The 16,908-nt window shown below is 42.5% G+C and overlaps 1 protein-coding gene across 1 annotated transcript; it reads left to right on the top strand.

Annotated features, from left to right (window-relative positions):
* Nucleotides 1–211: 211 nt before the first annotated feature.
* SSTR1 (somatostatin receptor 1) lies at nt 212–1,384 on the top strand (the record flags this gene model as incomplete). The annotated part of the gene is made up of 1 exon (XM_081148751.1): nt 212–1,384. One exon carries the CDS (start codon nt 212–214, stop codon nt 1,382–1,384), a length of 1,173 nt encoding a protein of 390 aa, XP_081004877.1.
* Nucleotides 1,385–16,908: the final 15,524 nt, after the last annotated feature.

Here is a 16,908-nt window from a genome sequence, read left to right as displayed (position 1 = left end):
GCGCCCGGGAGCGGCAGGCGGCGGCAGAGCGCAGGCGGCGGGAGGGCGATGCGCGCTGCGGGCGCGGGTCCCAGCCGAGCTCCCGGCGGCCGCTGTGCGCTCCCCGCAGGCGCCGGGCGGCAGTGAGCTCCGGGAAGGCGGCCGCGGTGCCCAGCGAGGGCGCAGGAGTGCGCCCCAGCCCCGGCAGCCCCGCCGTCCGCCGTCAGCGGAGATGTTCCCCAATGGCACCGCCTCCTCTCCCTCCTCTCCTAGCCCCAGCCCGGGCAGCTGTGGCGAAGGCGGCGGCAGCAGGGGCCCCGGGGCCGGAGCCGCGGACGGCATGGAGGACCCCGGGCGAAATGCGTCCCAGAACGGGACCTTGAGCGAAGGCCAGGGCAGCGCCATCCTCATCTCTTTCATCTACTCGGTGGTGTGCCTGGTGGGGCTGTGCGGGAACTCCATGGTCATCTACGTGATCCTGCGCTACGCCAAGATGAAGACGGCCACCAACATCTACATCCTCAACCTGGCCATCGCCGACGAGCTGCTCATGCTCAGCGTGCCCTTCCTGGTCACCTCCACGCTGCTTCGCCACTGGCCCTTCGGCGCGCTGCTCTGCCGCCTGGTGCTCAGCGTGGACGCGGTGAACATGTTCACCAGCATCTACTGTCTGACCGTGCTCAGCGTGGACCGCTACGTGGCCGTGGTGCACCCCATCAAGGCCGCGCGCTACCGCCGGCCCACCGTGGCCAAGGTGGTGAACTTGGGGGTGTGGGTGCTGTCGCTGCTGGTCATCCTGCCCATCGTGGTCTTCTCGCGCACGGCGGCCAACAGCGACGGCACTGTGGCCTGCAACATGCTAATGCCCGAGCCCGCCCAGCGCTGGCTGGTGGGCTTCGTGCTGTACACGTTCCTCATGGGCTTCCTGCTGCCCGTCGGGGCCATCTGCCTGTGCTACGTGCTCATCATCGCCAAGATGCGCATGGTAGCCCTCAAGGCCGGCTGGCAGCAGCGCAAGCGCTCGGAGCGCAAGATCACCCTGATGGTGATGATGGTGGTGATGGTGTTCGTCATCTGCTGGATGCCCTTCTACGTGGTGCAGCTGGTGAATGTGTTCGCGGAGCAGGACGACGCCACGGTGAGCCAGCTGTCGGTCATCCTCGGCTACGCCAACAGCTGCGCCAACCCCATCCTCTACGGCTTCCTCTCGGACAACTTCAAGCGCTCTTTCCAGCGCATCCTGTGCCTCAGCTGGATGGACAACGCGGCGGAGGAGCCGGTCGACTACTACGCCACCGCGCTCAAGAGCCGCGCCTACAGCGTGGAGGACTTCCAGCCCGACAACCTGGAGTCGGGCGGCGTCTTCCGGAACGGCACCTGCACGTCCCGGATCACAACGCTCTGAGCCGGGCCGCTCGGGGGACGAGGAGGCGAAAGGGAGGCGGGGGGGGGGGGGAGGTGACGGTGCCCCGGGGTCAGGGTGCCGTGGGGCGAGGCGGGGGCAGGACGCTCTTCGCTCCGGGCCCTCGGGCTAGGAGACCTGGGAAAGGAGCGCGACCAGGTGGAGCTGGGCGGTAGGCCTGTAAACCGGGCAGGCTGGCGGGCGCCCGCGACACCGCCCCCGGCCCTCCCGCCTTCCGGCGCTGCGCTTGCACTTCGGCACCCTCTGCGCTTCCCGCTCGGTAACTTGGGTCTCTCCTTGCGCCCGGTCCTGCGGGTGCAGATCGGGAACTCCTCACCATCGCCGGCTCGGGCTGACCCTCGGCCCCGCCAGCTTCATTCCCGCGTGTTTAAGCCCAGCCTCGGTCTCCGTCAGGGGCTTCCCCAGGGGTGAGTCCCCCGCGGGCCCTCAGTCCGCCCGCCGCGCCCCTCCCCTGGCTAGATTCTGCCGCGAGCCCCCGCTCCCCCCTTTGCGCAGCGCTACTTTAAGGGAAGACGGACCTGAGGGTGAACTGGGCAGCTGGTCTTTCCTCCTGCGCTCCGGCCAGGGGCGTCCTTCCCGGAGACCCTCCGGCCCTCCCGCTGCACCCAGAGCGGAGCCAGGTGCTTAGTACAATCGGTCCCGCGCTTCGAACCCCCGGCACGGCGCAGTTCCCGTCCGAACCCCCATTTGGAGCCAAAAGGAGCTGAGAACAAGGGCCGCGGGGTGTTTAGATTCCGAGGTTGGGGGCGGGGCGAGGGGTTGTAAGGGAAGCCACCCTTCCCGCCGGCTCACACCCGCGCTTCGGGGGTCAGGGACTAGCTCTGCCCGGCGCGGGTCTGCGTTGGGACACCGGGGGCCGGGCGCAGTCCCCCCGGGCCACCTGGGAGCGCGGCTGCAACTACAGGAGGTTATACCCCTCACGCGGCCGTCCGGGGGCGCAGACCTGAGAGGCACAGCGGCCTCGCCTCCTGCTCCTGCTGCGGAGTCTCTCTAGGACCAGGCACGGGGCGGGGCTCGGGTGCCGCCCGCGGAGCCGGGCCAATCCCGCCTGTGTCCCTGCCGCCCGCGGGCTGAGAGTGGGCCCGTCAGGCCCCGAGGGTTGCCCCTTTCAAGAGGTGCCTAATAAGTTATTTTCTTGTTAACATATTTATTTATTTATTTGTGGTGTTTGAAATTCGTTCTGCCTTCCTTTCCTCTATTCTGCAAAGCCCAGGGCTTTTTCTTCAGGACACGGAGGGTGGGTGGGCGGCGAGGCTCTTTCCCTCGGACCCTCTCAAAGCCTCTCCTCTTTGCTGGGTCCTCTTTTCTTATCCTTTCATCCAGCCTTTCCATTTTTGCTTGTATCCAGAGAGTTTGGAGATTTTTAAAAATACTTTCCTTATGTAGTCTCTTGTTTGTCTTACAATAAATAAATGGTTATGTGGGTTAGTTCCCTCATGCAGAGTGAAAAGTCCTGTACTCTTTGCTTTCAACATCACTCTATATATGATTTGAATATATATATGTTCACATGTTATATATATATGTGCATATATATATACATATATACATATATACATATATATATATATTCTTTGATATTGCTCCATTGTCATGAGCCATGAAGCAGTTCTCTGACAGGCCTAAGGCTGGCGGAAACACTTTCAGATCAGGGGATTGGAGCAGCACTCAAACCTGGAACTCAGAAATCTGATCCAGACAGACTTTAATCCAGGTTGAGGATATCGCTGGTTATGTCCCTGCTTCCTCTCATTTTCAGCACAGATGCATCTAACATACAGTCTAGTTCATATCATTATTCTTTTAAAGACATTGAAAATGGAGTAATTTGTGTCTGTTTAATCTTACAAACTACATTGGAAGCCTGAGCAGGGCAAGGGCCAGCGGTTTTACTTCTTTGCATTTCCTGTATTGCTTTAGTATGCTGGCTTGTACATGGTAGGCACTAAATACATGTTTGTTGGTTGATTAAGTAAGTCTGAGTGTATTACAAGTTTCTATAGGGAGGCAGTAAATCGGGGCTCTCAGGTTCTATCGCTGACATGGTACACAGTGGTTGAAGTCGCCATGGAAAAAGATGTTTCTGTGTATTTGCTTCAAGAACATTGTGCTTTCCTGAAAGCAGTAACCAAGAGTTAAAATGTCCCTTATGTTTAGTTTAAATTAATGAACAAATATGCTTTTGGTCCTAAATCATAAAGTTTAGTTATGTCCCTTATTAATAATACTCCTTTGGAAAATAGATTTTTAATGGTTAAGAACAGTGAACTTTACAAATCAAAATCTTGATCATTAAACTCATAAGAGGATACAAATCCAGTGCTCTTAACCTGTTACCATTGTAATAGTAACTAAATAAACAAATGCATTATGTTGTTTCAAGTTGTCTGACTTTGCCATTTGAATTTTACTGTTTCAACGGATTACCGAAACACACACACACACTGATACACATGTGTGCACACACACATTTGCTCAGTTGCTTTATGTTCCACTTAGATTTTTAAGAAGAAAGATTTCAGATCACCTTTGGACATTTCTACCAAGATTGAGGTTACACATTGAAATATTTTTCTTTAAGAAAAGTCTGTTAGTTTAGAGAGAGAGGAAACAAACAAACTTTGAGCCAGTGTGACTTGGAAACAGTGTACTAAGTTGCACTCTCTATGCTTTCATGTTGTCACCAAACTAACTAGATGCCATTTCAATCTCTCACAGATCAAATCACTGTCTGCCCATATTTATGATCGCAGACTTTGGTGTGGGAACTAAGTAATTGCTGATTTACATCCTAAGGAAAGATAATGGAAAGAAAAAAAGAGAGTTTGCCTAAAGGTATTACAGAGGGCAATGGGTAAAAGAAATAGAAAAAAATCAGATATCAACGTAAGAGAAGAAAGACATATTTTATGCTTTGTTCAAGAATGGCCATTTCCATCCCTGGAAGAATTTTTTTTTTTTTTGAAAGCAAGATAAAGCCACCTTCTTTAATAAGACCCATGATCCTTGTGCCCATATCAATCAGATGACATTGTCAAGATACATTTATTTCTGTCCTTTCTTCCCCACCTCCCCTGCCTTCCCCAGGATAGCAGTTCCCCCTCCCGCTCTCTCCCCTAAGTTTGCTTAGCTCCTTTGATGAGGTGGCACGTATCCTTAGTGCTCATCAGTGTAAGGTCTGCTTTGTTTCCTGTGTTTCACTTCCCTGCTCCCTGGCACCTGGCTGAGGCCAAGTGACAGGTTTCGGCCAATGAAAGGTCAGTGGGTAGTTTCTGAGCTGAGTCTGTGAAAAGTTTTGTGCACTTCCACAACCTCTCTCTTCCTCTTTCAGAAAAATCAGAGACAGGCATCATCTGGAGGCCAGAGAGCCACACAATGTACGTGGCTTGATGTTTGAGAGGCCTGCTGAGGCCAGCTTTCCACACCCTCATTTTTTCATCAGTTTGATGGAAACACTAATTGTGTCTACCTTCAGGATCACTGTAAAAATTCAGAGTGGAGGCCAAAGAGCCAAAGATGCCTCTGGTCAAGAATTTCTTTCTTGACTACCTCACTTGGAGAGCAGCAGCCACATCTTTACAAGGGTGATAAGGTGACCGATTGGTCCTGTGGGATAACTGGAAAAGCTCCAAACCGGAAAAGCCATCCCTGGAAGAATTTTTAAGAAGGTACTAGAGGAGTGTTTTTAAAAAATACTTAAGATACTTTTTAGGGCAGTTTTATTTTCATAGCAAAGTGAATGGAAAGGAGTATTTTTAAGGCAGGCAACACGAGTGATTACAGAATCAGAGGTGCTGGTGGGGGAGGGGGCGTGCATGACCTTCAAATGTCCTATAATTATAGGCTTCATAGTTCTATACATTATCTCAATATGAGTAAAGATAGCTGGATTTCTTTTCATGCTATTTTTAAAAGCTATAGCATGGTGGCAAATTGAACTCGTAAGTTAGATGTGCAGAGAAAACATTTTGTTATTTTGGTTTTAACTAATCTGAACATTATTCCAAGCCCCTTCCAACTAGCTAGCTGGGATAAAAAGTTAAATAAATATTCAAACATCCAATTGAACTGATAATTTAAATAGCCATTTTCAGAAATTTACAAAATTTCATTTAAATAAGTTTAGACAGTCTCTTGGTTGTCCCCTTCCTCTTTCATCCCTAAAATAGCCTTAGCGTGAAGGAGAAGAGGCTTTATGCATCCCAGGGCAGGAGGGCATGAGGTGGGGTCCTTGGGAAAGGAGCCTCTCTGCCCTCTGCTCTCTGGGAAGAGGTCATTTGTACACCTGGGTGATTCCTGGCTGCAATTTGTTGAAATCTGGAGCCTGTGATCGGATCTCTCAGCTCCTGTGGGGGTCAGCCTTCTTAGAGTCTTCTACTGCCTTCATACAGCCTGGTGGCCTACCCCAGCCTCTGCCAAGGAGTGACCTCACCTTCCTGCAGGCAGCCCCACGGTGAACCTCTTAGCTCAGGGACTAGAGGGGATCTAGGGCAGCTCTACACTGGTGACCCTAGCATCTCCCCTGTCTGATATCTCTTTCTGTACCTCTGGCATAGGTCTTTTGCATCTCTCCTTACCTTTGTCAACTTCACTTACTAAAAACATTCCACATACCCTACATCTCCTTTGCACTAGAGGAAAAGCATACTCTTAGCCTTCAATGTGCTGAAGCAGGAAAAAGGGATTTAGCACATTTCTGTGCAAACCCATCCGCACCTCCTCGCCTGACTTCCAAGCCTTCTTCTGTTGCTTAGCACTGAAGACAAGCCCTCACTTATTCTAAGGTGATGAGCCTCACCTCAGGGTGAGAGACTGCAATGACATGTGATTTATCGATTAAGTTAAAATGTATCAATTCAGTGTCTATAAACTATTATCTCGCTTACTGGTGACCTGTGTTCCCAGATACAATCTCTCAGGCCATCTTCTCACACAATACACCAAAAAGGAGTACATTTGAAAATTTTTGATCCCCATCCACTTTAATCCTGACCATTGTACAAAATGCTGAATGTATGGTTTTGGCCTGAGAAAGAAGGCAAGGAGTTCTCTTGGAGAATATTATGGAAGGTACATTTTAAAAAATTGTGCTCTATTTACAATTTATTTGAAACAAATAATGGAGATGTCATACTTATATCAATCTTCTAAAAAAACCTTCTGTAATATGGCTATATTTTGCAAATCTTTCTCACTACTTCCTTTATTCCAATTACCACATCAGAGAGGTTAGGTACTCAACTAAAATGATTGATAGATGTTTACATAATTGTTACAGTGGTGTATGCTTTAAAAATAAAGTATTGCAAAGTCTACCCTGCTCCCTTGTTGCACCATACACTTTTGAGCCAATGCAAAACTCTTCTACATATTCAGATGGATAGCTTGCTTTTAGTTCAACACATTTCAGTTTGTTGAAACATGTTGTTTTTAAAAGAAGAAAGAGAGGCTCAACATTGTTACCTGGTTTCCCTAGAGAAAGTCAGGTATAGATATAATGTAAGTGATTATTTACTATTTTGTTCAATATCTGGACACAGAGTATTATAACGAGTACCTGATGAAAGGACTGTGTTAGGGATGATCAGATATAGTTCAGCTTCTGATTTCAACTATAAAAGAAAGGAAGGTTTTTCTGCAACGATGACAAAGTTGAAGAGGCCTGTGAACAGAAATAACCAGTTCAAACTAAAATATAAAATACCCACTTGTCAAACTGTTGGGTAGAGAGAAGCATCATCTATTAAATCTTATTAGCCAAAAGCTGGAAGTATACATGCATTCAAGAATGGGACTATAGGCATGATCCCAAAATTCTTTGGAGTAATAATAAGCTCAAAACTCTAAAAATAAATATCTCTTTAAGCCAGATTGATTCCGGTCTTCAATTCTGAGTGGACAAGAAGTATAAAAGGAGATGAGAAGTGGAGAATGCTACCAGCTAACGTCTTACCTCTGCAGCGGAGATCAACTCAGTGCCCCTTCTCAGGTCTACCTGCCCAGACCAGTTACAGATGAAGACTTCAAGTACTCCAGCCCTCCCCTCTTTTTTTCCTCCCTTGATTTTAAAGTCAAAGTTCATATCGAGTTTTCCTTCTACTTTTATGTTCTTTAGTCCCTTCTGAAAGCTTTTTCTCCCACTTACCTCTCAAAGGTTGGTGTTTCCAAGGACAAATTTCTTTGTTTACTTTGCTAGATCAATTGATTCTGCTTCCATGACTAACACCTGCTGTTGTAGTAGCTCAGAGCATGAGCTTCGGTGTTTTACTTGCCTGGGTTTAAATCTTGGCTCCAATGGATATTACTTGTGTGACCTCACAGGGTTGCTGTGAAGATTAAATAAATTATTTGAAATATTCTTGGAACCATCCTTTTAATGTAATATATGCTTAATAAAATATTTGTTTCATGAAAAAATTTTAAGAAAGACTTAGTATGTATCAGAGTCCACCTGGGGAAGGACACATGGAGACACTATAGAATATCATATACAGAAATAGTTCTGACTTTCACAATAATACCTCTATCAAGAGACAACTAATACTCCATTTAAATTTAAAGATAGAAGGGGGAAAATCCAAGACATGATAGGCAAGCAGGAAAATATTTTACAATGACTCATATGACTTACATGACTGTTCTGAGACTGGCTGTCTAAATATTGATGAACAATAGCTCTCACTGAGTTCTTTCTGTCTCTATAACCCTTGAACAATTCATTAATCTAGCTAATATTATTAGCAGTGGCAAAATGTCTATTTAAAGTCAATAATTAAATTAAACATTCTCCTTCCTGTCCAATGAGCCTCTGTAACTAGCAAATCAAGCAGATGTCTATATGCTTTTTTCAAAGAACTCTCAAATTTTCCTATATATAAACTCTGTGTGGGATCTCAACTTACACACACATACACACACATCTTAATTAAGCAAAAGGAAAGTCTTAGGTAACAATTGGTGAAATAGAACTTCAAGACTGTTTCCCCCTTTCCCTTTTAAGTTCCCATTTCTTAACCCTTCTGTCCCCAGCTAAGACCCTTTGTTTTCTGACTTCTCCCAATAGAGGTCTTCTTAGAACAGGATTTCTTTTGGTTTGTAGTTTACATCACTGGTGAGGCTTCAAATGTTATCTTCCAAAAACAAGGCTTTCAAATAAGGACATAGTACCAGGATGTCAGGGAGCAGTGTTCTTAAAATCACATCTTTTTCTAAGGCAAATATTTTTTAACAAGTGTGCAGAATTATCCAAGAACATATAAAAATGCATATTCTGTATGCTCCACCATAGAGATTTTGATTCATTAGGTCTGAGGTTAGTCTCAGTGTTTCAAAAGTACACTAAAATTTGAGAACTAATAATTTAACTGTTAAGAGCATGGAGTTTATCATCAGCAGACATGGTTCTGCTTTATTCATTGTGTGATACTGGGCAAGTTAATCTCCATGATGGACATTTTGCTCATTTATATTATCAGAACAATAATACCTCCCTTATAGTGCTATTGTCATGAGCCAATGATGACAAATCCCAAATCAGAACTTTTTTAGTTGAGAATGAATGAAAACCTCATTAGCTTACATAACTGAAAATTCTTGCATTAAGATCTGTCTTCAGGGTATACTTGATCTATAACTCAGTATGACCTTATTTTTCAGTCAACTTTTCTCATCTCTGACTTTTGCCATGTTGGCTTTATTCCCAGACTGACTATTCTTTTGTAATTACAATACAGGAGCAGAAACTGAAACCTGACATTTTTCTAGGTTCAAATTTCAGGGGGAAGAGTAAAAATTATTCCCTCCATAAATCTTCTATGCCAAGAATATGAGACCCTGACTACTGTTTATCTGGATTATTTCTCAGGGTTGTGTTCACAGCAAGCAGTCTTTAGTGATCAGGTAATATCTCTTTCAAAAACAAAGAGAAGGCTTGATATAAAGTGATGGTTTCCCTAAGATTAGTGTCCCTCAGCTGTGTGAAGAACTCACTGCTGAACAGCATTCATCAAGGCTTATACTTCATTACCCCCATTAGAATGAGAGGGAAAAAGAGCTAATAGAAATCATGTTGCTTACTGGCTCTACAATGAATAATAGAGTCCCTTGTTTCTGACCCAGAAATCCTGTATCTTTTGCCAGCATCTAGAAAACACAGACTAGCTTACTGGCCTCTACATAGGGTAAACTCAAATTTCAGACACTAACATTTTCTACCACTGAACCCATTAACAAGGTTAGGAGACTGTGGTTGGCTGAGCCTGGGTGATATACTCTGCCCTTAGAGCTGGAAGTGTCAACTCTACTCAGAAGTAAGAGGGGCAGCAGAGTGGATCCCAAGATGAAAAGCGAGATACAATTACCCAAAGTAGATAATAATGAAATCATGTTTTCTGGAAGAAAAAAATTCTCATTTTGGCTTTTTATTTCCACTTAAAGAATTCCCTTTAACATTTCTTGTAATGCCGGTTTAGTGGTCATGAACTCCTTTATTTTTTGCTTGTCTGGGAAAATCTTGATCTCTCCAATTCTGAATGATAACCTTGCCAGGTAGAGTATTCTTGGTTGTAGGTTTTTCCCTTTCATCATGTTGAATATATTGTGCCACTCACTTCTGGCCTGCAAAGTTTCTGTTGAAAAGTCTGCTCATAGTCTTACGGGCATTCCTTTGTATGTAACTTGTTTTTCTCTTTCTGCTTTTAAGATTCTCTCTTTATCTTTAACTTTTAACAATTTAATTATAATATGTCTTGGCGTGTGTCTCTTTGGGTTCATTTTGTTTGGGACTCTCTGTGTTTCCTGGATATGGATGTCCATTTCCTTTACCAGGTTAGGGAATTTTTCAGCCATTATTTCTTCAAATGTGTTTTCTATCCCTTTTTCTCTCTTCTCTTTCTGGGACCCCAATTATTTAAATGTTAGTACATTTCATGTTCGCCCAAAGGTCCCTTATGCTATCTTTTCTTTTAAATTATTTTTTCTTTTTGATCTTCCAATTGGGTGATTTACACTATCCTGTCTTCCTGATTGCTGATCCTTTATTCTGCATTGCCTGATATGCTGCTTATTCCTTCCAGTGTATTTTTTCATTTCAATATTATATTTTTCAGTTCTGATAAGTCCTTTTTTTATAATTTTTATCTTTTTGTTGAAGTTCTCACTGAGTTTATCCACTTGTTCACAGAGTTTGATGAATATTTTTATTACTATTACTTTGAACTCTTTATTTAGTAGATAGCTTACTTCAGTTTCATTTAGTTCTTTTTCTGGGTTTTTATCCTGTGTTTTTTTTTTGTTTTGTGTGTGTGTGTTTAACATATTATTTTCTCTCCTCATTTTACCTGTTTGTTTCTATGTATTAGGTAGGTCAGGTAAATCTCCTGGTCTTGAAAAGTTGACCTTATTTAGAAGGTGTCTGATGGAGCCCAGTGGTGGAATCCCTCTTGTCACCAGAGCCAGGTGCTCCAGAAGTGTTCCCTGGGTGGACTAGTGTGGCCTCCTGTTGTGGCTGGGCCACAACTTTTACGGACACACTGGCAGGTAAGGCTGGTCCCTGGCCCAGTGGCTCTGAGACCTGGCCACAAATGTCACAGGCTCACTGGTGTTCAGGGCAAGCCTGTGGTGTGGTTGGCTGTGAGGTCCAACCACTTTGTTGCAGACATATTGCTGTGTGCTGGTGCCAACTGAGGCTTCCCACTGGATTTGGCAGGGCAAGAGCCACTTTGGAGGACTTCTAGACTGGGTCAGTCCTCAGGGAAACGCCAGGGTGGGGTGAACAGTGTTAGCAATGTTAATGGAGAGTATCAGGAATGGCACCTGCCAGTGTCAGACCAGCTAGGTTAAAGAAAGGGAGGAAAAAATGGTGTCCTCCAGCACCTCTGACTGAGGAGAAAGTTCCAACAGATCCCTGTCCCTGTAGCACACACCCTAAAATTAGTCAATGTATCACCTTCACATAAGACTTATGTGCTTTTCAAACTGCTACCTCTGTGCTAGGACTCAGAAAGAGTACAACCTGGGTTTCCTACAGCCCACTGGCTGTCCCAGATGTGTGCCCTGCTGGTTTTGAAAGCCAGATGTTATAAGGGCTCCTTTTCCTGGTGCAGGTCCCCCAGGCTAGGACTCAGACCCCTCATACTTCAGGCACAACTTCTGCAGTTGTGATATACCTCTCACTTGTGAGTCACCTCATGGGAAGTGGAGGGTAAGGTGGGTGGTGACTAGACTTAGTCTCTACCCCTCCTACTCATTTCAATGTGGTTTTTTCTTAAAACTGTAGTTGTAGGTAATCTGCTAGTCTTCAAGTTGTTCTCGGAGAAAGCTGTTCCACATGTAGTTGTAGTTTTGATGTCAATAAGAGGAAATGAGATTAGGATCTCCCTTCCTCACCATCTTGAACTTGAAACCTTGCTCTTGAATGCCAATTTAGCTTGTTTGTTAAATGTCATTCCTTGTGGTTGGTGCACTGACCCCACAACAAATGTGTCTCTAGATGGGATCACAGAGTCTCTGCCCTTCTTCATTTCTTTAAATGTAAGCACATGTGAAAGTTGAGCAAAATATATTTTTATTCACGTAATATATTTTTATATGATAAAAAATACTAATGATATTTATCTAGAAAATTCAAAGTGCCTCACAAATATTACTAAAAGATTTCATATGACTTCAAGAAAAGTAATCACTCTGCATCATACTCTACATCTTTAAAATGAGAGAATAATTAGATATCAATTCAGGTTAGTAACAATTTATAAAATTCCTATAAGATTAATGACATTGTTTGAAAGGAAGAAAATTTTCCCTTTTGTGACAGCATGGATCGACTTGGAGGACATTAAGCTAAGTGAAATAAGCCAGTCAGAGAAAGAAAAGTACCACATGATTTCACTCATATGTGGAATTTAATGAACAAACTGAACTACCAAGCACAATAGAGACAAGCTTATAGATAGAGAGCAGGTGGACAGCTCGGGCAAGAGGGGTGGGGGTAGAGAGGTTGGGGGTGGGGGGTGGGATTGAGCAAAAGAAAAGGAAAAAAGAGAGAGAACTCATGAACATGGACAACAGTGTGATGATTGTGGGGGTGAAGGAGGATGGGTGGAGGTGGTAGAGGGCATAGAGTAGATAAAGGGTGATAGAAAATAAAATTATATTTAAAAATGCATTTTAAAATAAGGTGAAAAAGGCATTTTAATGTTATACACAACATATAGTTAAGATAACATTGAGATTAGGCACATATATGTACAAAGCATAAAATGATATACAAAGGTTTGGTTAGGCCAGCTCTGAAGTTACATTTTATCATCAGCAAAACTTGGGGAAAAGTTTGCTTTAATACAGTTTTAAGTGATAGAAATAAGAAATCCCATCGCAGCCAGAGATAGATCTAATTATTAATAAAATAATATTCAAATGTTTCCTTGTGTTTTACTGTGGCTTAAAAACATATTTGTGCCACATATTTGGGGTTTGAAATACCATTGTGAAGATAACCAACTCCTATGAATTAGACTGACAGCTCCCCTCAGATTTCTAGCATTTATATAAAACTGTCAGTAACCAGAGTTTAAAATATAGCAGCAGGGTAGGCAGGTAAGGAAACAGAAGTAACATTTATTCAATACTTACTTTATAAGGGATACATTTTTCTAGGTGCTTTAAATGCATATCTCATTTCAAGGAATCTTCCCCAAGATTCCTATGAACTAGAAAACTGTATTTCTTTTACAAGCAAGGAAAGAGATAAGGGGGAAACCCCCCAAAATTCGTTTATCATGTTAAAGGTGGTAGTTGACAGAACCAGGACAAAAAAATCAGACCTATTGAATCCAAGAACCATGATCCTTTTATTGTATCAGTTAAAGTTCTTTTAAATGACACTCAGATTCCATCCCACAAATGTCTTAGAAATGGAAGAAGTTTGATATTGCCTCAAGTTTTACCAATCAGTGACCAAATCCAAAATGTCAAAATGTGTCACTCTACTTGTGGTCTGGACCTAAAGGGGAATAAAGTTAATTATTGCTAAATACTAAAAAAGCTATAATATTTCCCACAGAGATGATCAGGTTGCCTAAGAGAAACACCAGTTTCACCTTTAAGTCAAATGCACCTGTGTCAAGAACTCCATTAATACATCTAAAGCCACACTATACCTGCCTCTTCCTGTAAAGAGGAAGATGCCATAGCAAAGCGATTAAGTAGGTGGGTGGGATCAGGAATCAGAATGCATGGTTTCAAATCCTGGCTTTGATAATCACTGGCTCTGTCACCATAGGGGTTATCTATCCACCCATGCCGCAGACCTCTTAACTGAAAAATGAGAATAAAAATAACTTCTGCCCCATAATGTTAGCAAAGTGACACATAAGTCCTTTCAGTTCTTTTATGTACTTTAATATTCCTTTTCATTTACATAACTATCGTGGACATAGCAATAGCCCAAGAACACTGAAAACCAGAAAGCTTCTTTTTCACTTATGAAGATACAGTAAACATTTTCCAATGGTTAGGCATTAAATAATTAGGAAATATTAAAGTAATTATCAGGGACTACAACTTTAATGGCCATTAGAATAGGAGAAAAACCCAGAGTTCTAGACAAGCAGCATTCATTCAGTCCTACAATAAACAGCTTCTAGAACATTAGTAACTAGTTGGGATTTCTTCCCTCTTTATTTAAACTAGTAAGTTATTCTGCTGGAACAATAATGTAAAGTAATTGAAAAGCATTAAACCAAATCTTTTTATCTAAGTTTCCAATAAAAGATCATATCACTTATCAGGATCCCAATTAATAGAATTCACTGAATTATTTAAGTGAATAGAATATAGTTAAGGAAATATGAGAAAATCAGAAAAAAATCACCCTTTCCAAATCATGAAAACAGATATTATAAAACTATAAAACAATTATTATTTTTTTTTTATAAATTCTTCTTGTAAATTATCTCACTGAATCTATGAACAGAAGGAGTAGCATGCAAAGCAAAGAGGTAAATATGTGAAGCACAGTTTCAAACAGCTGTGGACATTTTAAGCTGGGGGCTGGCAAATATTTCTTTTAAGTGAGTGCTGTCTCACCTGCAGCTTTGTCTCTCATCTCATTTGCAAACCAAGGCTGGGTCTGTAAGAATAAAGTAATGACTGAATTGATTCCTCTGAGGGTTCATTCTCCTATGGCTCTGGCTTCTCCAAAGTGAGAACCTCTAGAATCATCACAGCCAACATCAGGTTGCATTCTATTTCCAAAATGAAATCACACTGACTCCACCCTAAATTGAATATATATTTAAAATTTTCTGAAGAAAAAAAGAGCACAAAACAAGGGGAAGAATTTGGAAAGTTAAGTAATTGATTCTTGCAAAGATGGTGAGCTGCAATGAGGAGGCTAAGAGGTCAACCAGGATTTGTTTGGGCAAGACCCTGTTCTTACTCTCTCTTCCTAAAGCACAGATGGCAGGAATCTGATTTCCCAGTAGTTTACCATTAGTTTATAAATTCCATAAGGGCCATTTGTCTTTGATTTCTCAGTGTCTAGCCTGCCATCTAACATGGTTGAAAGGGAGTAGTACACAGTAGGTAGGAGCAGGAACTGTGGAGCTCAACCACTCAATAGCGATGTGACCTCAGGTAAATGATTTCATATCTGCACTTTAGTTTTGGTTTCCTCATCTGTAAAATGGGGAAAATAACAGTACCTGCATCATGGAGTTGTTAGGAAGATTAAATAAGTTAGTATTGTAAAGTACATAGAACAATACTTGGCACATGGTAAGTTTCCAAAACACTGAGCTAACTATCATTACACTACATTGATGGATTTATTAATACAAGGCAAAGCCTTGATTTTGGTATTGAGGCCATTGCTTACCTGTCCTGTTTCTCTTTCCCTGTTTTGGTCCTCTGGAGTCTTCGCTGCATGAACAACTGACCCTCATGTTAAACTAATTTTTCTACAGTACAATTTATTAATAACTTGAATTACGAATTGCTTAATTTTTATTGTGTTGGCTTTTTAATGGCAGAGAACAATTGTTTCCTAACTTGGCAGCACATCAAACAAACTAGTAAGTCTTTTTAAAACAGATTCCTCATGGCCAGCTTAAGAAACACTTGAAAGAAAGACCCAGACCCTGACTGGGAAGCTCAGTTGGTCTGAGTGTCATCTCATATACCAAATGGTTGTGTGTTCGATTCCCGGTTGGGGCACATGCCTAGGTTGCAGGTTTGGTCCTTGGTCGGGGAGTGAACAGGAGGCAACTGATTGATGTTCCTCTCTCACATACATGTTTCTCTCTTTTCTTTCTAAAATCAATAAAAACATATCCTTGGATGAGGATTTTAAGAAAGAGAGAAAAAAAGAGAAAGAAAATAAAACTCTGGCATTATGTACAAACAGGGTTTCCACGGGATACTGATGCAGGTGGTTTCACTAATTGCTATTTGGGGAACCTCAGCTATAGATTTAAAAGATTTCACAAAGGAGAGTACTGCATTTCTGCCAAAGGAATTTTGGTTGCTGTGATTAGTCTATTAGTGGTGGAGGTTTTTGTTTAGTTTAGGTTCGTGGCACCTTCTTTGGCCTTTCAAATTGCACCACGCCATCTAGAGTCGCCTGGAATCCCAATGGCTCTCTAGAAGACTTCTGTAAATCTCCCAAATATAGGACTGTTGTTGCCAACCCATCCTTAACTGTTATTATTTTCAAGGGCAATGGAAAATACTTATTCTGACATTTTTCCTCTTTGATATTCTTCCTGCAAACACTTCTATCCAGGGAACCCAGACTTTGTAAATGCTTAAGCTTCTGTAACTTTCCTTTCCATATTCTTTAATTCTCCTTTGGGTCTTGGTTCATGTTCTATCAGTTATTTAAAATTAATAGTATATGTACCCCTGTGTTTATTGAAGCATTATTTACAATAGCCAATATTTGGAAGCAGCCCAAGTGCCATCAGTAGATGAGTAAATAAAAAGGCTGTGGTACATTTGCACAATGGAATACTACTCAGCCATAAAAAGAAAAAAAAATCTTACCTTTATCGACAGCATGGATGGATCTAGAGGATATTATGCTAAGTGAAATAAACCAGTCAGAAAAAGACTAATGCCATATGATTTCACTTATATGTGGAATCAAATGAACAAAATAAAGAAGCAAACAAAATGGAAATAGACACAGAGAATAGGTTTGCAGCTGTCAGAGAGAAGAGGGTTTGGGAGGCTGGGTGAAATAGGTAAAGGGATTAAGCAAAAAAAACAAAACTCTAATAGACACAGACCTCAGTATGGTGAAAGAAAGGGGGATGGGGGCAGGTAGATGAGTGGAAATGAGGGATAAATGGTGATAGAGAAGGACTGGGTTTTGGTTGGTGAGCACACAATGTGGTATACAAATAATGTATTATAGAATTGTACACTTGGAACCTACATAACTTTATTAACCAATTAACCCCAATAAATTCAATAAAATATTTTAAAAATAAAATAAGATGAGTTTA

This window comes from Miniopterus schreibersii, assembly GCF_964146895.1.
Source record: "Miniopterus schreibersii genome assembly, chromosome: 1".
NCBI lineage: Eukaryota > Metazoa > Chordata > Mammalia > Chiroptera > Miniopteridae > Miniopterus > Miniopterus schreibersii.
The sequence above is the reverse complement of the archived record's forward strand: the minus strand, read 5'-3'. Positions and strand labels throughout refer to the sequence as shown.